This window comes from Rhinolophus sinicus, linkage group LG02 (genome assembly GCF_036562045.2).
Source record: "Rhinolophus sinicus isolate RSC01 linkage group LG02, ASM3656204v1, whole genome shotgun sequence".
Taxonomy (NCBI): domain Eukaryota; kingdom Metazoa; phylum Chordata; class Mammalia; order Chiroptera; family Rhinolophidae; genus Rhinolophus; species Rhinolophus sinicus.
Genome location: NC_133752.1, coordinates 49,271,514 through 49,294,136, shown reverse-complemented (window position 1 = coordinate 49,294,136; position 22,623 = coordinate 49,271,514). Strand labels below are relative to the sequence as shown.

Below are 22,623 nucleotides of genomic sequence, written 5' to 3'. Positions count from 1 at the left end.
ATGTACTTCTTTAGAGGAGAAATCCTTGGCATGTTTATGGACCATACTGAAGGAACAATACTTCTAAAACAATTCATTTGTACAATGATTAATTTGGGACACACGTTAAAGATGTCCAACAAGCTTTAGTAAGTCATTTTCTTGCAAAATCTGGCATGAAGTTTGGGGCTCAGCCACAGAAACCATCTCTGATCACATTTTTGGCCGATGAATGGTTTTAACCAAATGGAATAGGAGCATGTGCAACCTGACCCCTGAGGCGGGTGCTACTTCACTCACATAAAGCCAGCCGCAAAGGTGTTGGACAGCAAGGGCGCTCCACCCCCGTATGCAGAGCTTGTTTCTCCCAACCAAACCTTCTTGTGGGGTCTGGTCTTGTTAACAACCTGTGGAACAGGAAGGTCTCCATGGTCATTGCAAACAAGCTGACAAATGACGGTGTTGAGGATTCAGGACAGTCAAACCCTTGTATTCCCAGACCCACCCATCTAATATTGTTACACAACAGTTCACAGCCATTTAGGTCTTGGACAATTTACTTTTATTGGAATACTGGGTGTGAAAGGAATGTAAATAATCCCATTCTTATGGCCTAGGGAAGTTCATTTAACCAAAAGGCTATTAGAAGTATTTTTAATTTTTAATCAACATACATAGATAAGACTTGATGCTAAGGGGGACCGAAGGTGAGTACGACCTAGTACCTGTTCTCTAAGATTAGAAAAGCTCATAAGTGCGCGTGCATACACACACACACACACACACACACACACACACACTAGAACAGCTGAACTAGAGAATAAGGATTCTGGTTTTACATTAAAAAGAAAAAAAGACTATTACCTGGAAAACTTTTTGTACAGATAAAATAAAAGTGTCCAGCACATCAGGGTTTAGAAAATCTTCTTTGGTGGCAATTCGTCCATTCAAGTAGTAGCTAAATTATTCAGAGAATACTCAGAAAAAAATAGCAACCTTTATTTTCTGCTTCTAAGTTAATTGGCCAAATGTGCTCTCCTTCCTACCTCTTCCCACTCTCTGTTATAAAAAAGAAGGCAGAAGTTCTGCTTAGGAGAGACCAAGATGGAAGGGGATCAATTATTCTGTCTTGAGAAGACACAAGTGCAGGTACTTTTGGGTTACCTGTCCTTTGGCAAGCATATTGGCTTTACCTACTTATCTGTTTCATGAGTTAAATAATAGTGTCCCTTGATCTTGCAGAAACCATCACATTATTTAAAACAAGTTTAAATTTTTGTTTTATTAGTATTAAAATCCTAGTAAAGTCCTGCTTGAGACACTATTTGTTTCTTACTGGAACTGTAAAGTCAATTAGCAGTTAAATGGAAATAATTTTTTCAATACTAGATAAGAAGTAAAGCTAGCATTACTTTCTTAGCATGAAGAGCAGGAGACATACTTACTGATGCCACGTAATTGAATCAATCACTCCGCCCCCAGCTTTCAGGAAACTAGAAAAAAAATAATCTATTATGTTATCACTTAATTCATATACACAATATACCGGGAGTATCAAAAAAAAAAGTATGCACATTTTAAGAGATGTTATCTATGTATTGCTTTTTGAAGTTGAATTGAATTACAGTAGCAATGTGCAGTATGACGTTCACTCAAAAGATGGTGCTAATCAAATGAATGCTAGTGTCACTATGCGACAGGGAGGACAAAGAAAATGGCGGAAGCATGGTTGTCATTTGAGGAGCATAAGACAATTTTGAAGTGATATTTGAAATTAGAGAATGTTGTGGAAATACAACAACAACCTCTGTATATGCACAATATATGCACAAGAGTTTTATTCCCTAGAAATGGGCTGGTTACTACTTAGGATTAGGCAAACACAAACTTCCTAATTTGGATACAAATTTTATCATAGGTACCATTTGCCCCAAATCCTTGGTATTCTGAGAAGTCAATGTCTCCTCTTCTGGTAAACCATCTAGTCAGGAAGCAAATTGTTTAACAACAGATGGACTATTGAGGATTCTCCACCAAAGAGAAATATTATTTTTAAGAAAGATAGTTCTGCTTCCTGGAGCTCTTACCTCCTTAGCATCTTCACAGTCTTTCCTCGAGGCTGGCCAACATCAGGACCATAAAGTTTTGTATTTTTGAAAGTGGATTTTCCTAGAAGTTCATGCAACTCAATAAAATCTTCTCCTAACTGCAATCCATCGATGAAAATACCAGCTTTCTTCTGGAAGCTGTTAGGTTCTGAAAGAGCAATTCTCAAAATAATCACCTACCTAGAAATTTCTTATTTAAAAGCAAACACTATAGCCACATATAAAAGCAACAAAACATTTTTCAAATTACAAAGAGTTAGGATTCAAAGTCAAGGACAGAAAAACATCTAGTTATAAAGAAGATATTCCAGAAGAGCAAAAATTTGAATTATGTAACTAAAATATGAGGAGGTATTAAAACAATTTGAAATTAATAATGGAAACATTAAACCAAAGGATATTTGGGAAATAGTCTGCATCCAGTATTTAATAACCTAATTTGCTTTTTTAAAAAATTGTGATAGGGGAAAGCATTTAAAAACCAATTTCTATACAATGCAATTAAAAGTCTCACTGAGAATATTTACTCACAAATTATACCTGCAAGTGACCCTGGAAGTAGCAAAGCTGAAGAGATGGGAGGGAGGCACAGAAAGTGTCCAATCTACTTCCCAAATACAACTTCATCCTGGAAACCAGACCTTCTCTTTACAAAATGGGCTCAAAAAGAGGGAAACATAATGACATCACTATTTTATCTTACTCTGAAGAGCAGGAGTTAGGGATGGATCGGGTAGAAAAGCAGGGTAGGAGGGATGTATAGAGATGGGTAAGGATGTGTTCAGACGACCTATTATTCATATAGCTGCTGTCATAAAGTTGTTCAGCATCTAGTTAAGACATGGTTGCCTCGACCCTTCTATTCTGTTTTCTGTGCTTCAACTTGCCAATTATCCTCAGCAACCTGATCCCAAAATGTGTTGCTAGACTTTACCATAACACATACCATTAAAAACATGTGTTATGTCTTTGCTTATTTTCTTGTTGGTCTGGCTCCCTACCTCTAAAACAGAAGTCTCGAGAGCAGAAACCTTGCTCTGGATCCAGACTGCCTGGGTTCAAATCCTAACTCCTCTAAGAGACCTCTAACTAAGAGTTGCCCAGTACCACACAAGTAGTTAGCTAACTATTTGTGTTTCTTGTAATCTGTGAAAAGAAGGGCATACTTGTATGCACCTCAAGGTGGCTATAAAGATAAAATAAGTTGATACTTATTAAATGCTCAGAACAGTGACTGGAATATAGTATGTGCTCATATTACTACCTCTTCAGTTCCATTGGCTGATGGGTGGGAAAAGCATTGTAAATACGTTTGAATGAATGTGGCTAATCATTAGCACTTCAGTTAGAATTTATAAGATTTTTATAAGAGTGAAGGAGGAGACGATCAGGAGCTTGACCCAGGTCGGATTCTATACTGGGTACGTGTAGCTTGAGCATATCGTTCGGGTTGGGATGGGGTTGCTGAGGTTAACTGACAAGTTGAGAAACACAGAAAGGAATAGAAGGGTAAAAGCAAACTGCCTGCTTTACAGTTTTGCTGAGTCCAGACTGCAGAGCATAATAGGCCTAAGTGACCTGAAAACCCCAAGGGAACCTGGGAGCTGTGGAAGTTGCTGGTTCCAACTATTGCTGGCTCAAACATAACATCGACTGGGATTAGCAATAGGTTCTGGGATATGCAAAGGAGTTCTCTGCCATAAGCAATTCCAAAAGTTGCATTGTTGAGTACTGTACAAATGTGCCAAGCCTGAAGTATATTTACTAATATTAAAAAGAATGTCATAAAAGGCAACAAATAATGCTAAAGAGGAATGTCCTTATTCACCATTGAAGGGATTCTTACCATTGCCTAGTTCCCAAGACATATTATAACTCATAGAAGAACAGTAGTCCAGGAGCAACTGAGCATTAGAACTGTTCCACCGCAAATCTGCTGTTCGGAGTAAGGCGTTTAGACCAAAGATCAAGTCTAGTCTGGAGCACTTTGCAAAAGTGTACAGTATATCCACTGAGCTTCCTAAAAGAAAAACACGAATTTAATGTTTAGGTCAGTACCACAGTGATGAAGTCTTCCAGCTTTTTTCTTTATAATGAATTACTATTTCTGTTAAACTGCAGGAATTCCCATCCTAATGAATGACTATAATGATGAATAAGAGAACAAAATTGGACTGGCAAATTGAAAAAAAAAAAGAGAGAGAGAATGTAACTTCATTTGCCGCAGCTGTTGAAGCAATTCTCACAGAAGGTACCAGAAGCTTTGGTCTGGCACTAAGGTTTTGCTCAAGTGACCGCAGGTGAATTGGGGAAACTACATTGTATAGCTCAGTGCTCCACATGGACAGGCCAGACCTTCATTAGTCAGCATAAGCCCCACTCTTCATAATCTAAATATCTCTACTTACAAAATCAGTCATAAAATATTTTGGTAAATTTAATTATAATTTAAAAGAATTTTTTGAAAAATTCACATATGTGATTTTTTTAACTTTAAATAAATAGAATTTCACATTAAAAACTGGCCTAGAGTTATAGGACTGTGGCTTCCAAACTTTGTGCCAAAGTATCCTGGAGAGCCACAGTGAATTCATTGGCAGGCACAGCAGTCAGATTTAGCAAATAAAAATATAGGACATCTAGTTAAACTCGAACTTCAGGTAAATAATGAATAATTTTAAGTGTATGTCCTATGCAACATTTAGGAAATACTTAGAGTAAAAATAAAATATATATATGTTTCTCTGAAATTCAAATTGAACCAGGCAACCCTACTCATAAGGGCACACAGGATCTTTTCAATTTGCAAGGGAAACACATTGACATCTGTTGGACATTACGAGAATTATTACTGTTAGGGTGTTTGGACCTAATAACAACTTAATAATTGAAACTCTTAGGTATTTGGGCTAGGTACACTGTGAAAAAAATTACTGAGTCACTAAAGTACCATAAAAGTTTGAGAACTTTTGAACTCAGCTTTTTAAACTATTAGCTAGTCTATATTCACTTTTTGAGAGTGACAACAATGTAATTTTTAGTATCATCTTTAAATCAGTTATCATAAGCTAAATAAGTTCTTGAGATTTTCATGTATATTTAGTTATTTGCTAAATAAGTATTCACTCTTGAACTGTCCTGGTTTTAAAAAAAATCTCTGTCTGGCAAATTTATACCCTTTCTTCTTAAAAGTGGCTTTGTGTTTTCTTTCTAAGTCTTCAGCCTGAATTATCTGGATCACTATAGCAGTGAAACTCTAGACTTAATATTGCCCATGAAGGCTGAGGGGCAGAAATGACCCAGAGCAACCTGTTTTAGGTGTTTTTGATGTTTGCTGTGTCACCCACTTCCCCAAAACTACTGTCTATCACCACTGAGTTACGGTCACTGGGGTTTGCAGCTGAGTCCTGCAGCTCAGCGTTTCACTGGACCTTAGAGCCACAGTTTAGGACAGTACCGGCCTTTGGGATTATTGAGTTGTCCCCAAACCTCCACCCTTATTTTTCTATGAGGAAACTGACACTCAAAGAAATGAATGGCGTTGCCCAATATCACGTAGCTGCTTGGTGGCAGTGCCATTACTACAGCCTATTATAAGGCCCTGGTACTGCGTTAGTCACAGCTATATTTTAGCCTTATGTATTGCAGAAAGTATCCTGGATCAGGAATCCTAAGTCCTGAGCTCCAGGTCCCACTCTCCCACTTATGGGCTGAATGACTGGGGGGGACCCCTTTACCCTGCTATGGATCTACAATCCTGGAACAAGTACCTACCTCATAAAACCAAGGTTGAAATGACACATGTGAAAACCCTTTATAAACCATAAAAAAAACTCTTACAGATATAAAGCACTGTTATTGCTTAGCCCCTTTACAGTGATTATGGCATTTTCAAAAAGCTGAAATATTTGCATTTTAGAGCATTTATTCAACTCATGCTGTACTCTTCTTCTATTTTTCATTTTTCCAAATGCACTTGGAATGTATGTAGCTTGAAATTCTATTATGTGCTCCCTATAACAGTAATATCTCCCAGAATAAGGGACGTATATTACTGAATTCAAATCTACTCTTAAACAAACAAGCAAACAAACCAAACCCCACCCAGCCTACTCCCTCCTCCAAATAAGAACAATAAGAAAACTCACAGCAATTATTCAATTCCTAATCATTATCCAATCTTATTTCTTACTGTATGAGAGGATGGAAAGATCCCTGGGACAAAGATAATCTAAACAATATTAAAAATTGGCATTGACTTTTTTTCTGGCATTATACCGTGGACAATTTACATAAGTGTGTCCAGTATCTAGCGTGGGAGTTGGTGGGGGCTGGAGTTGTTGGGTAATAAAAAAGAGAGGTGGAGAAGGAGAGCAAAGAATTAGCGCATTATATGTGATTATTTTAATAAGAGAGTCCTTTCTGCAGTCCCACCCAGAATTATATCTGTAACACTGCTTCCTTTTCCTGTCCAAGCAGGTATACAGCAGGAGTTTATATTCTCATGACAAATGTTTTGTCACCTTCTACTTAAGTGAAACATACCATCCAATGAGTTCTGTTAATTAGAAACCTTACCTATATTTTCTAGGACACCTGTTTTACAGGCGTAGACCACTAACTAAGCAATTAACATGTCCTTGCTACAACAGACTTTTGCTATCTCTTCCATCGTACAATGCTACCCCAAGATACTCAGGCATTACCAGCCTCAGCCATGGATGCAGAACAATGCGTGGAAACACCTATTGTCTTCTGAGATATGTATTACTATGCTTGGTGCCCAGAATAAATAATAGATTACTATCAACCTGTTTCTAAGACATGTAGATTAAAATAGAGAATTTCAAACCAGAAGTCAAATGTTTCCAAATACAAATAAACTATCTGTATTTGTTATACATTTTAGCATCTCCAACAGGATGGCTAGAGTAACACTGACACAGTTACTACATACTGTGTTTCCCCGAAAATAAGACCTAGCCGGACCATCAGCTCTAATGTGTCTTTTGGAGTAAAAATTAATATAAGACCTGGTATTATGTTATGTTATATTTATATTATATTATATTATATTATATTATATTATATTATATTATATTATATTATTATATTATATTATATTATATTACATTACAAGACCCGGTCTTATTTTAGTATAATATAATTATACTAAATAATTATACTATTAATAAAATGTAATTATATAATTATACTAAATATAATTATACTAAAATAAGACCGGGTATTATATTAATTTTTTCTCCAAAAGGCGCATTAGAGCTGATGGTCCAGCTAGATCTTATTTTTGGGGAAACACAGTAGTTAGTAAAGGAAGTTTTCTCTGGCATAAGAACTATGAAGGTCCAAGTCCCAGAGGCAGGAAAATATGCTGGAAGCCTACTGTCTTGGTTCCAGAAAGATCATGTGAGGTAACAAACTGTTTTTTTTAGAAAAATTGATGATAAACTGCTATAAAGTTTAACATGATAAAACAAAAAGTGTGACTCTATAGATTACCTAATTCTGTGAGGTCTTCTCCTACGAGGCCCATATCATGATGATGTATAACACATGAAACCTTACTGCTGTGGGTCTCCTGTACTCCTGTCATTCCTCTAATGGGATCTGAGATGTCCCTGTGTTATGACAAATTCTGTCCAACCATCGCTCACTTCATTAAAGCGTGAGAGTAGACCCCCACCTCCGCCCCTTTAAAATGAAAAAAATAATTGAGAGAACTACATTATCTATTAGCATACAGCCTATTTTCTGATTTCTTATGTGTCACTTTTTTCTGTATCTTATAAATAAAAAATATAAAACTAAAAAATCCATCGGACACATTGAAATCTGATAGTATACAGTAAAAATCTTACAGATAAATAATTTATTTTCAGTAATGTACTTTTAGAGTGTTGACTAACCCATATTAACTTCAAGATAATTTAGTTTTCAAAAGTCAGAAGAAGACGGAGAGTACCTGAGCCGGTTATTTCCTTAACTGAGATCTGGGGCAACATCATCCCTTAGGTGAGTATAATACATCAACTTTCAGATAAAATTATATTTCATAGTTAAATAAGGCTTGCTTGTTTCAGTTGCTTTAAAGCCCTGCGTGATGTCATCCATTTTGAAGACTGGAAAACGGTTTCAGTGAATGGAATTAAATTCCTGGTTAGTTGAGCTAGTCCTATGTTTGCAAAGCCACAGAGGAAAGAAAAAGAGAAAGCTGCTTATTGGCCAAGACTATCTGTTATGACCCAGGATTCCTCTGCCTAATAATACACCAACTGATAAAAGGAGTTGCTTATGGATGGAGAGATGGAATGGACAACAGGTGTGAATGTTTTCACATTTTACTCTTTGTATTTCGGTATTTTACTTTTACAAGAGGAATGTATCCATGTCTTCCTTGATTTTCCAGTTCTTCAGAGAAGTTAAGGTCATCATTAGCTCATGAATGAATGATTTCAATATTTCACTCCATGGCTAATAGGCAAAATCAGTTGAAGAAAAGAAAACAGAAGTTTTAGGTTCAAGATTTCCCATTAATCTTGACAAATTTGAGTATTATGCTGCTTTATACAACTGCTATGGGGTTTATTAGATTCAAGGCAAATTTCAAGCTATCCAAATATTAATATTTCATGGGCTGGGACACCTGCAGGATGCCATTCATTTCTTACTTGAGTAGGTGCTGCTCTTAAACTTTTTCTGATGCTGTTCTCTGAGTATCAGTTGCTCCTGGAATGGCCATTCCAATTGTAACCTCTTCTCCACATCAGAAGGGATGAATCCAGATTTGCAAATATCTGCAAATGGAAGATAATGTAGAGACTCTGTTTTCGTTTATTTAGTTAGCTATTTATGTGATTAAAATAGGATAATTAAGTTTCTGGTTATTAGGTATGAGATCAGAGAAAATATTTTCTGTTACATATGTCAAATTTGCTGGCTAACCAGTCACCACAAAAAAACAAACAAAGGGCCGTTTTCCTAAGAAACATTGCCCACAGGGACATTGGACATAACTTCAGGTTATTTAACAATTCAGAAGGCTTCTCAGAAACTTGAAATTACCAGAGGATCCCACTGAAGAAAACATAGTTCAGTTCTTTTAAGGTTTACCTTCAAAATACATACAAGTCTGTTTTACGTGGACTATATCTGATATGTGGTGGTTTCCTCTTGCCATAATGATAGGACAGGAAATGGTAACTTTTTTTCCTTCAAATTTGGTAACATCAAAGCTTCTTAGACCATAACATGTGCACTTGGAAAATCCACCACTATCTTGTCAGGCAGACAGTGCTTCTTTATCACAAGACAACAGGGCTGCCAGGCAATAGCTGCTAGGGCTGGCTGACATGCCAACAACTTCCTTTCTGGAAAGTCCCACATTCTGGCTTTCTGGCAGCCAGTGCCTTATCCATCTCTGTGCTCACAAAGGATGTTTCAGAAATACTTGGATATTCCCAGTGACCCGCCCCACTACCACTGTCCCAAACAGGATGAAGAAAATTGATGATCAAAGGACAGTTTCCGGTCTAAACTTATGAGAGCTTCTGAATGCATATGACTGGTGGGAGAAGGCCAAGTCTAAACATAAACTATTCCAATTTGTTATTCCAAAAGAACCCTCCTGATTTTTCCATTTTTTTCTAATTACTACCCTATTAATTTTGGCCCAATTTCTGATTAAATTGTTCTCAATACTTCTTAACTGAAGAAAATAAACAGAAGGAAAATATGTAATATATGAAAAAATGAAATATTATTCATTAATATGTAAATTATACATACATTATTATAATTCAATAATGTATATGATATTTTTAGTGATTTTAAGATCATGATTTAACTTCCATTTGATGTCTGTATAGCACTTATGAAAGACATGGGGCAAATCCTTGTGGCTCTCTAGAGCAGGTTTCTCAGGTGAAGCCCACAGACTTCCAATATCAGAATCACCTGAGGAGCCTGCTAAACTCTGAACTAAGGTTGGAGCCCAGGTATTCCAATGTTAAAAACTCACTTCAGGTGATTATGTGTAGCCAATAAAGTTTGAGAATCATTGCTCAATAAATCGTCTTAAAATCCTTTCTTAGAAGCAGTGTATGTCTCATGTCCCTTGTTACACCTTTCATCCACATTTTATTTCCAGAATAAATGGGTTTCAGTCCATTACCGTGTCTTCAGCTGGAAATACTCTCTTCAGTTGGAAGCATTTCTAACCACATGCTCCCTCTAAACAGCTCTGTCCTTCAGCTACTATCATTGTCCTATTTATGCACAATTAACTCTCAGTTATGCCCAGTACACTTTTTTGTGTGTGTGTGTGTGAGGTCTCACATTTCATGAAAACATCAGATCAGGAGGAGGAAACCTGCCCACTGCTTCCTCCTTTTGTGTAGGTGCCTCCACAGGTCAGTTGGGAGCCCTTAAACTCTTACTGAATGCTCATGACTGACTCAAATTAATTAAAATATATGGTTAATCTTTAAAAAGTTTCACCCTGGTTGAATTGAGATTGCCAGTAACTTCTCTCTTCAAAGCTTGGTTCCTTCTTGGGATCGAAAATGAGAAAGTCTGTCTTGGTGCCACCAAATCTCAGGTATGCAGGAGACAAACCTCTGGCCAAAGTACGAAGCTTTGGAGAACTGTTATGAAGACAAAAAAGAAATTAAAATGATTTTTTTCCAAGACAATCCAGTCAAACATCTTTATTCCCTTTTCTCTTGGTGGACCTATTTCTTAACATCTTGCTGTACAGGCCTTGGAGGGAGAAATCATATTGCTCTGTCGGGGGAATCATCTCAATCTGAATCTTTCTAATTGCAAGGCTGCTCTTCTAGGCACCTGGAGGCAACTTGGAGCTCTAACTCTGGCAGGAGCTTATGTTTTAACTTGCCATTAGGCTAGTGTTCGGTACTTTAAAAAAACTCATCACCTTTTATGATTGATGGAGGAAAGGAGGTAAGAGAGTAGAAACTACAGGAAAGATGACTCTGTTTTTTTGGAAAATAGATTGTCTTCAAAAATTTATGTTCCCACATAAGTTCATAAATGACTTAGGATTCCTCCTTCTCTGGCTAACCACTTCCCTCCAAGGAAAACCATCCTTTTAAATTCAAGTCAAATTAACTTAGAATTATATAAGATTCCAATTCCTATCATTGACACCTCCATTTGAGCAATTCTATTTGCCTCTCATCAAGCCAAAAATGCTCCTGATAGGTGCCAGTATGTGCTCACAATGGTACCAAGTGCTACGGAATGAATTAGATGATTTATAATCCCTTCCCTCAGAACGATGAATATGTCATGAATATTTAAGTGAACAAAACTAAGAGAACGGAAGACCCAGGTAACAGGGACCCCTGCCATACATTTCTAAAGTCTCACACAGGTGATCCTGGTCCACTGCTTTTTGGAATGCTCTTAAAACACATAAAATCAATGTTCTGTAGTTCTCAGATTGGCCTGATTTTAGTTTACATCCGGGTTCATTTCAAATCAGAAAATCATTCCAGGAAAATTATCTAATTGCCAATAGTTCTTCACTTCCTAAGAATTAAAGACCTGACCTAAAATTTAAAATTTTAAGGTGTACTCCTGTTTATCTATAGCACTATGTAAAATTTTTGAAAGATTTCTTTATTTATGCTTAGAAAAGAGAAATTAAAAGATGGAAATTGACCAAAAGATAAGACTCCTGCATTAAAAAAACTTCAGCAAGTCCTCCCTACCATTTTTAATTGTTTGTAACTTGAGAGCTTTTTACTTCTACTACTGTGTTTCGCCAAAAATAAGACCTAGCCGGACAATCAGCTCTAATGCATCTTTTGGAGCAAAAATTAACACAAGATCTGGTCTTATATTATATTATATTATACCCAGTATTATATTATATTATACCCGGTATTATATTATATATTATATTATATTATATTATACTATACTATACTATACTATACTATACTATACTATATTATATTATATTATATTATATTATATTATATTATATTATATATAAGACCCGGTCTTATGTTATAGTAAAATAAGACCGGGTCTCATATTAATTTTTGCTCCAAAAGACGCATTAGAGCTGATTGTCCAGCTAGGTCTTATTTTCGGGGAAACATGGTTATTTAGGCACTTTTTTCTTCATGAGCCTCTTCCTTCATAAAAAAGATTTTAAATTGCACTGTATGACACTATTTATTTCTTTAAAGACAAATATGTTAATATTATATATTAAAACATTTTCTTTGACCTAAAAGTTCATTTTCTTGGATTTTTTGGATCTTAAAAGAACTTATTTTCATGGGTCTCTAAATGTACATGGGTCCTGAAACAAGGAAATGAAGCACAAAGTGAGACTTCAGAAATGTTATCAACTTGGAATCCACCCTGACTGAAATACCTTACAGCACAGAACTCCAGGAAGGATGGCATCTATCACAGGACCCTCAAAACCACTTGAAAATCAATGGGAAAGCTAACTTGGACTAAATAAGTGGTCAGAAGGAAGCCAACTCCACTTTACTACAAACCCAAACAAAAATAAACTGTAGGAAGGGGAATAGAGCATTATTGTTCAATGGGTACAGAGTTTCAGAATTGGAAGCTGAAAGTTTGATGGCTGCACAATAACGTGATTATGTTTAGTGCCAGTGAACTACACACTTTAAAGTGGTTAAAATGGTGGCAAATTTTGTTTGGTATATTTTACCACAATAAAATGAGCAAACTGTAGGCATAGTGTGATTGCAACAATGAGAATACTATCGATAGAAGGAGATAACAGTGATCATTATTATCGGTGAAATGGATGATAGACTCTTTTCCATTGTTTTCTTGTATTTTACAACTTTTCCATAATAAGAACATGATATTTTAATGTATACAGAGTGGTTTAGTGTGTATGTGCTTCTGTTTCAGAATAGATGAAGAAACCAGGATTTACATAAAGGAGACATAGCCATCCATTAATTTATTCAATAAATGTTCATTGCAGGCCCACTTGGTGCCAGGCATTATGCTCATTGCTGGGAATACAACAGCAAATAGGACGGAAATAGCTGCTGTTCTCATGTAATTTAGAGTCTAGTGATATAGATGAACAAGTAAATAAGCAATTCCAAAGCAGTGCTATGAGAACAAAGAGGATTCTAACCCAACCTTTGGGCTGGGAGTAAGGGGTGGTTAAAGGTTTTACAGGAGAAGTGGCCTCACTCTTAGACCTTTGAAAGGAATGCATCTTATCCAGATCAAAAATCGTGAGGTGGGATTGAAGGAAGTGTTCCAAGTGTGGGGAACGTCTGTGCAAAGACCAGAGACAGAAGAACGTATGCCACCACTGAAGAGCTGACAGGTGTGGCCAGAGCCTGAGACTGGGAGCAGGGAGTTGCTGAGAGAAGATAAACGAGAGGCAAGCAGGACCCTATCACAAAAGGCCTGTAACTCCTATACCATGTCTAGGAGTTGCAACTTTATATGAGGGCAGTGGGGAGCCATGGAAGGATTGAAAGCAGTGTATGACCTCACCAGACTTTTATTGCAGAAAAGAACCTCAGGCTGCAGTGTAAATAACTGAATAGAAGGACCAAGACTGTGGTCGTGTTAATGTAGACAGGAAGTAATGGGCTGAGGTAAAGTAACAGCAGTGGGGACGGAGAGAGGTGGATAAATTCAAGATACATGTGGAAGTAGAAATACTAGACTTGGTGTTTAGTTGGATGTTGGAGAAGAGTCAAAGATTACCCCGGGAAGCATCTTGGAAGAAGGTAATATCATTTGCTGAGATGAACAGATGATAGCCTGGTGGGGGTGGGGGACTCAGTGTCCTAGATGCCAATGGAACAGGTGCCCTTTCAGCAGGCTGAAACATATTCCCATCAGGCCCTTGGCCTTGTGTGTGTGCAGCTCAGGAGACACATAGGAAGGGTATAGATAGGCTAGTCCTCAGTCTAAGGGTCAGTGACCAGGAACCCCAGTCCACAGGTATGGAGACATCGCCCTACAATGGACACAAGGAACTCCCTCAGAGTCACTCCAGGATGATCCTGTTTCACTGTCTTTGCCCAGACACTGATTCTGGTCCTTGACATTTTGGTTGTGTTTGAGGATAGGAGAAGCTCATTTACATCAGTGTAGCTGATATTTGTAAGCTGGTGAGAGGCTGGTGCTCTGTGGGAAGTGGAAGGGAAACGAGCACCCGGGAGAAGGAGCTGTGGCATCACAAGTTTTACATCTGTGCCTGGCCTAGGTCACATGCCCTAGCACCAGGTAGTGACTATACCACCTCGGGTCACTCTCCATCATATTACTCTGCCTTTGTTTCCTTCCTGGCATGCACCACACTCTAAAATTAGCTTCCTTGTTTGTTTCTTTGGTTTACTATCAATCCAGCCCTCACCCCTGATGTTATAAGCTCTGTGAAAGCAGGGATCTTACCTATCTGGCTCATCAGATCTCCATAGCACCTAGAGAAGCATCTAGATAAGTGCCTGGCACACAGCGGGTGCTTCATAAATATTGTTAAGTGAATGAACAATCAAGTCCAGCCTGCTGAAAGGGCAAATGGGGCCAAAGACTGTTTTCTGAACAAAATTAAAACTCAATGCTATGTCTCCTGCCAAGTAAAGGAAATCACATGCTTCAAAGTATTAGTAATACAGACCTTTTTGTTTGTCTCCTTTGCAATGGAACACTTCCTTGCTTTGAGAACAAATATCAGTACCCCCTGACAAAAACAAGATTTAAAACAGCACAACACATGTCATAAAAAACAAAATTGATCAAAGGTACAGTATTTCTGTTATAAAAGAAAGGGGAAAAAATTTAACTACCACTATAGTGACATGGAAATAACAAAAGGACACATAAAAGCAGCAGCTCAGATATTCCATTTCCAGAGCAGATTGTTAGGGGAAAGAAAAGTCTGCAAGTATTTTTATTTTACCTTATGTGTAAACATAAGATGCTTAGGTCTGACACAAAAGCAAAAGTGTCCAGGAGCCAGCCGTCTTCTGGCTTCTACTAGCTTGTGAGAGCCAATAGTTTAATTTTGAGAACCAGTTGTTAAACTGTTGGCAGATTGAGAGTAGCCACGGTGGGAGTATTTACACCAGAGAATTCAGAAAAAAGCTTGTTTAACAACTGGCCCCTCCTCCCAGAGAGCCAGTTGTTAAGCATTTCCCAGCACTCTACTACACGAATAGTAATTCAAGCCATGGAAGTGGGTGAGACCACGCGGGAGATTATGCGAAGTGAAAAGAAGGCCTACGTCAGAAGTCTAAGGAACACCAACGTTTAAGAGAAGTTAAAGAAAGAAATGGAGAAGAACTGTTAGAGAGGTGGGGGAAAACCCTAGAAATGGAAGTGACACAGACCCAAAGGAATGAGAAAGTGTTTGTAAATGTCCACATTGCCAAATATGTCCAAGAAGCTGTCTTAATTTGCTAGGACTGCAGTAACGAAGTGCCACAAACTGGGTGGTATAAACAAGGCACACTTATTGTCTTACAGTTCTGGAGGCTAGAAATGTGAAATCAAGGTGCTGGCGGAGCCAACGCTACTGAGGAAGGCGCTGTCCCAGCCCTCTCTCCTAGCTTCTGGTAGTTCCTTGTAGCAGCATAACTCTAATCTTCACATGGCATTCTTTCTGTGTGCATGTCTGTCTCCAAAGTTCCCCTTTATATATAGACATCAGACATATTGGATTAGTACGACCAATTCTTAACTAATTATGTCTACAATGAAACTATTTCCAAATAAGGTCACATAGCTGGGTACTAGGGGTTAGGGCTTCAACATGTAAATTTCTGGGGGACACCCAAAAATTCAAACCCATAAGAGAGACCAAACAGGAAGGATGGAAAGGTTGTTCATTGGATTTTGCAATAAAAGAAGGTCTGGAGAGACTGATTTTATGACACCATGATGGGGACAGCGTGAGGGTGGAATGGGCAGTAAGGAAGGCTACAGGAGGAAGGAGAGAAAGGCAGTTTCTGCAGAGGCATATGTGCAGGAAGGTGTTTGAGATGGAGAAGACTGAGAATGTTTCTATACTGAGAGGAAGGAGCCAATAAAAAAGGGAGAGGTTAAAGAGAAGAAATAACTGAGAGCAAAGTCCTTGGGGAATAGGAGGGGACAGGATTCGGAGCCCAGCTGCGAGAAGTGGCCTGAGAAGAGAGAAAGGAAGAAAACTGGACATACCATGGTATGCCTGCAGGTTTGATGGCAGGAAAGGAAGTTCCTGTCTAGTGACTTCATTTTCTTTGGAAAACAGAAAGGTGGCTATAGGCTAAGAGTGATGAAGTGGAGGTGTGATCAGAGTTTTGAAGGAAGTGAAGGATGAGAGAAGTAGGGAAATGAAGAGTTAAGGGGTAGCATGAAGGGCCAAGTAAGTCCGGAGGTGAAGAATTTATATTGTAACATCAATCCACATGGCTGGGAGATTCCCTTCTGCCCCCAAGAGCTCAACAGCCAAGCCATACAGGACACTTGAGACTGGAAGCAGAGGCAAATACATAAAAGTGGTTTATAAATATGCATTACAATTCATGATTAGATAATATTTTAAATTTCTAAGCTTTATGGCCACCTTATAGATTCCAAAGAGGGAAAATACAGTCAAACCAGGCTAAGTTTGAGGCTCTAGCAGAAAGAACAATGGGGCAGGAGTTTGTGATAGGAGTGGTTCTTGTGATAAACTAAGAAAGTCCAAATTAGACATGGAAGACGTAGAGAGAAGGAAAAGGCTGTTCAGTGGAGGTACTTAAAAAAATAGTTGTGATGGGATCCACAGAGTGAAAGAGCTAAGAGGTTAAGGAGTATAATCCAAGAATGGGAGGTTTTAAGATTTCAAGTGTTGAAAGGTGCTTAGTGATGCAAAGGGTCAAGGCATGGCCATGGCATTAGGTGGCTGAAATGCAGTGAAGCAGTGTGTGCCAGAAAGCTGGCTCCCTGAAAAGAAAAGTGTTCTATGTTTTAGCATTTGCCAATTTCCATGGTGTAAATATTCCCACCAGGGCTGATTTGAAGCTCCCAGTGTTGACGTTACTGAAGACAGAGCTGGGAGGAGATGCACGCATTTCACAAGCTGGCACAAGCTGGTGCTAGTACAACACTGAGTAAAGATTGTTGTAAAATGTGGGTATGAAGAAACTGAGAGACAGTTTACTCAAGTGGACTTGAAGTCATCTAGGATGATGGTGGGACACGGGAGTGGAGAGGAAACTGTGAAATCAGCACCAGTCTTTAGTCAGTAAGAAGTGCGCGAGAGGGAAGCGGAGCGCAGTGACAAGGAGCACGGGATGAGAGCCACACATGGAGACTGGGAACCTCACCCTGGGGTTCTGACAGTCATCTCCAGCAGGCATCATGTTAGTCCAAACTGAGTGTTTGGGGCACTTGGCGTAGGTTATTTTACTTAATTCCAAAACAACCCAGTTGAGGTGGGTATCATTATTATCCTCATTTTACAGATAAGGAACCTGAACAAAAGAAGGCTAAATAATTTGCCCAAGATAACAAGCCAATAGGGATTTGAACCACAGCGGTCTGGAGTTCAACTAGTGGGCAGTCATCTAGAAGCTGCACTGAGAGTGGGAAAAGGGCTGCAGTATGGAGAATGCCCAGCTTCTACTCCAAAGGGCTATTTCAGAGAAGGAACCACATCTACTTCTCTATTTGGGTCTTCAGAGAAGAGCCAAGTTTTGCTAGAGCCAGGAGGTGGCAGGAATAGTCTATGAGGATAGAGCAGAGTTACCATGCAAAGGGCACCATGGAGCACAAAAGAAGGTTTGGGAGGGGAGAGAAGAATGAGCACTCCATCAGTGGGGAGCACTGCTCAGGCACCAGAAAATGGGAGTCTATGTGGCTTTGATTGTTCTCAGTTCTGTTTCTCTTTGGTTATTTCTGTCAGCAACAGGCACATACAGGCCTTACGGCTCTTTCCAACATCAGTTATCAAAACTTGCACTTGACATTGATAATAACTACTTTACCAAATATTAAAAACAACGTTGTCAATGAAGATGGAGGAATCTGATTATCAACAGTTATTATTAATAAATACTTATCAAATTGGCAAAAAGGGATGAAATTTGCTGAAGAAAAATAAGCAAATCCTTATGAAAAGCAAGTAGCACTGACGATTACTGCTGTCTCTGTTTAGCACATCTTTCGTACGGTACTGCTATCCTCTCTACCATTGACTCAGCGCTTTGCACTGAAATGTGTACTGCACTGTCCAGTCTGGTAGCTACTAACCACATGGGGCTGTTGAGCACTTGAAATGTAGCTAGTCTGAATTGAGATGCACTATGAGTATAAAATATACACCAGATTTTGAAGGCTTGTTTTGAAAAAGAATGTAAACTATCTCATTTTTATACTGATTACATGTTGAAATATTTCAGATAGTTTATATTAAACAAAATGTTATTAAAAATAATTTCACCTGTTTCTTTTTTAACATTACATACGTAGTTTTTACATTTTCTACGAGAAAATGTAAAATTACGTACGTAGCTTGCGTATGAGGCTCACATTCTATTTCTATTGCGCAGTGCTGGTCTCGCCCCGCCCATCGTTGAGGGCTAGGGGATCTTTGGAGCTCAGCAGAGCCAGGCTTAGGATGGTTTTGACTGTGTTGTTGATTAGTTACCTCTAGGAAGAGGGCAAACGGAAAAGATGCTCCTTTCCAATTCTAGATTGTTCTATCATAGGCGTTTCAGTTCTGTGTACTCTGTGTTCTTTAATTGCAAATGTAAAAAAACCGATCTGTTTGCCATCATGGAAAACAGAACCATGCCATCTGATTAAATTTGCTTAGGCCACTTGGGAGGTACCTGAGAGGTTTAACCCCCAATTCTCCTCCTCTCAGGTCAGTGCTTCATTTCATTATAGCAGTCTTCTCAGTTTGTTTCTTGACAATCTTTCTTTCTTTTTTTTTTTTATTTTTTTTTACCATATCCTACTCTGCTGCCCTTAAAAAATATAAACTGCTTTTCTTTCTTTTTGTGTACTCTGGTCTCCGCAATTAGCACCTGGGTTCAAACTCTGCTCCTTCTTATAGTAGCTGGTTGACTATGGGCAAGTTATGGGATCTCCCTAAGGCTCAATCTCTTCATTTTTATAATGGGGATAATAGTTCTGACCTCAGAGTTTTGTATCAAGGACTAGATGAATTCATACCTAGGAGGTGCTTAGAACAGGACTTGGCTTATGGCAAAGGCTCAATTAGCATCAGTTATGTTTTTGATCCTCTTCTTATTATTACTTCATTTTTCAGCTGCTCAGCTCTTGATATCTTCACTCAATAATCTTCACTTTTGAGGAACTGTAATAAAACAATGCCCATCTGACCCCTTGCTCCTCTGGACAGATATTAAGCTTCGTGTTGTCTTCTGAGAGGGCAACTAAGTGCTTTGTCTTCTGAGATGGTTAGGCCACCCTGGGTTCTATGCTAACCGTCCTGGGAGCTGGACCCTCAGACCCTAACTCAGAAGCTAGGTCTTAGATGAGAAGGAGAGGGAGCTCCTGCCACTTTGAGCTGCAGTCCTTTAGGTCTCAACTACGAGTAGTGTGGATGTGCTTGCAGGTGCCTCTGGGGAGTAGGCCTCAGACAGCCTCTGCTAAGGACAGGACCAGTAGTGTCCAGGAGCCAGCCCTGGAGAAACCCGTGTGAACTGGAATACACTGTGGTTTGCTAACTAAATGAACAGTTTTATCTATTGCATGCTAAGCTTTTTTGGTTTTCGTTATCTGACAACTTTAACAAAAAGGTGGGGGCCAGGAAGGAAGAAAGAGTGCTTTGCGAAATAAGAGATTGGGTTTAAGAAGAAGCACAGGTATCATGCTCACTAAATTGCAGATTGGAAGTTCTGTGTGTTTTGGCAGGGATGGTGCTGATCAGTTGGTTCATTTGACAGCAGGGTGATCAGGTCTGGACCTAAAAAGTCATACTGTAGGTTTTTTTCTTTTGAACCTGTTTCTCCAGGGAGGAATCTGTAAATGCAGGATTTAGGGATTCGGGGGAGGGTTGGGTTGTGTGCTGGCTGCAGCAGCAGAAGAGGACTTGAGATCTCACTTTTGAGTAAGTGGTCATTTACTTAATTCCTCTGTTTTCAGTTATGTATTCTCGCACTCTCTCTTCTCCTATTATCTCCCCACCACACCCCAAGCTAGACCTGGGGCCCTTAGATATGGAGCCTTATACTTCTGTGTTTCTCCAGAGTAATCTTTCTGTCTCCCGACCAGCTGCTGCCTGTATCAGCTTCCTATCCCTAAGGGAGAGAAAAAAGTGGGGACTCCTCCCCATCAGGAAATTCTCCTTCCCCCCCTCACAGGAGGAAAGATGGAGATTAACCATGATCAGAAGAAACACACAGAGAATTGGTGAATAAGGTTAGCAAACACTCATCATTTTCCAGGAAGAAGCAATTAATTTAAATTATAAACACTCTCTGTCAAACACTGTGCTAAGTAGTTATTTATTATCTCATTAAATCCCCATAACAATCCTACAAGAAAGTTTTATAAAGTTCCATTCTACAGGTGAAGAAATCACGGCTGAAGTTGCTGAGTAACCAAGCCACCCAGCTTTGGCAGCGTTGGGAATCAAGTCAGGGTTGTCAGACTGCCAATCTCTTAACCATTAGGATACCTGTTTTTATTTGCAGAATAAATGACTGAAATTAGTAACGGCAGCTGACAGTGTGGGCACAGGAAGGACAGCAGGTAGGTGTTTGGCAATGGTGATACTCCCAGCTGTCTGCGCTAGTTGAGGTGTGGTCATCTCTGGAGGCTCTCATGACCTAGATGAGTGGCCTAGATGACCTGGGGCTGTCACTGTAGCTCCCCATCTTGGGATCAGCCTGCACTCATGGGGCAAGGGTCAGTGCACCTGGTTCAGTCTTTGTCAGGTGAGAAAAACATTATAGCTAATGAAGCAGTGCCATATTTTGCAGCCTCATCTTGGACAGATATCTCTTCATTAATAGTTTCCCAGTCTCATTTATTTAATATTTAGATTTTTTTAAAGGGTAATATGAGAAATCTCTGTACCTTGTGCTCAATTTAGCTGTGCACCTAAAACGGCTCTTCAAAAGTTATTTAAAGTACATATATACTATGCCTAATTTTAAAATACACATATGGAGTAAGTAAGCTTATTCTCCTTTCAGGCCTTTTCCATCTGATTTTTTTTTTTTTAAACCTTCCTAATAGAGTTTGAGAGACGGAAGCCGGGTCCACAGTCTCACTTGTCATACACTGTGCAGCAAATTCAAGCGATCACAGTCCGCCAGGTGCACTTGCCAAGACCGCTTCCGGGCGCGTTGCTGGGCCAGTTGGGAAGTTTCTTCCCCAAATTTCCATTTCCCCTTAATACCTGATCCTTAGTTGGCGTTCAGTCATCGGGGGGGGGGGGGGGGGGAGAGAGATTTCCGTGTGGCAAAAGAGAGGAGAGGGGGTGTGGTTGGCAGGGCGGACGCAGATTTCAGGAAGAGAGGAGAGGGCACAGGGGCACAGGGACCCGCAGGCTGGCGCTTACCCCAGGAAGGTGAGGAACCGCGGGTCTGTGGCCAGGTTGGCGTCGATGGTGAAGGACAGGAACGAGGGGCTCACCAGGTGCACCGACCGCTCAGTGGAAAAGTCCAGCTCCACGGCGTCCTCGGTTTGCGCGGGTCCCGCCAGGGCGCCGGGGGAGAAGGCACCAAGCGGCCCCAGGAGCAGCAGCAGCGGCAGCCCCGCCTTCAAGTGCAGCAGCATCTCGGGCTCACCTGGCTGCCCCATCCACGAGCAATCGCGCCGCGAGACTCAAGACCTCGCGCACTTCCTCTCGCCAAGCCCCAGCGCCTTCTCTCCTGCAGTACCGTGGCTCGCTCCGCCACATCCCTCCCACTGAGCCCTGCATCCCTCCCCCTCCTGCCCTGCATCCCTCCCATAGCTCCTCTTCTGCTCGCCCCTCCTCCCCCGCTCACTCCTACTTCCTTGCACGCTTTCCCCTCGGTGGCGGTCACGTCCATTTACGAAATCACCCACACCCATTTGATGGGTGCGGAAATGGCCAGGATCCAAGCGTCCAGGAGGCCAGGGGAGGGAGCGCCCCTAGAGGAGCGCCGGGCATCCTGGCCGGCTTCCCGAAGCGTAGTGTCCCGAGCGATCATCTGGGAACACCAGTGTTTCCCCCTTCCAGGTGACGCCAGGTCTTCTGATCCTTAACTAAAGCCTTCAATTGATCAATCGTCGCTTGCCCCTTCACCTGGTTTATAAACACTTGCTTGTCACATGAGCCTGCCAACATCTGATTAACCTGTGTGTCCTCTGGCCAGAGAACTGTTTCCTAGGCATCTTACTTTTGTCTGGAGACTGACTCTGACCTGGGCATTGGCTAACCTACAGTTAGAAAGAGCACCTCCAAAATTCCTTATCAACTTCTCATGAAAACCCTAGTTAGCAGAGCCTTAAAGCATTAGGTGCTCCAACATCTAAAACTTAGGATATGAAGCTTCTGTAT

At 39.9% G+C, this 22,623-nt stretch overlaps 1 protein-coding gene across 1 annotated transcript in view; it reads right to left on the bottom strand.

Moving 5' to 3' along the window:
- HPSE (heparanase) overlaps positions 1 to 22,017 on the bottom strand; it is a 32,588-nt gene extending 10,571 nt beyond the window's left edge. The window contains exons 1-8 of the mRNA XM_019731371.2: positions 21,658 to 22,017; positions 10,605 to 10,750; positions 8,777 to 8,902; positions 3,934 to 4,107; positions 2,067 to 2,235; positions 1,425 to 1,472; positions 844 to 937; positions 280 to 386 (exon numbers count right to left, since the gene is read on the bottom strand). Coding sequence (XP_019586930.2) covers positions 280 to 386; positions 844 to 937; positions 1,425 to 1,472; positions 2,067 to 2,235; positions 3,934 to 4,107; positions 8,777 to 8,902; positions 10,605 to 10,750; positions 21,658 to 21,899 — 1,106 coding nt within the window. The 5' untranslated portion in view covers positions 21,900 to 22,017. The remainder of the gene's footprint in view (positions 1 to 279; positions 387 to 843; positions 938 to 1,424; positions 1,473 to 2,066; positions 2,236 to 3,933; positions 4,108 to 8,776; positions 8,903 to 10,604; positions 10,751 to 21,657) is intronic.
- Between the last annotated feature and the right edge of the window lie 606 nt (positions 22,018 to 22,623).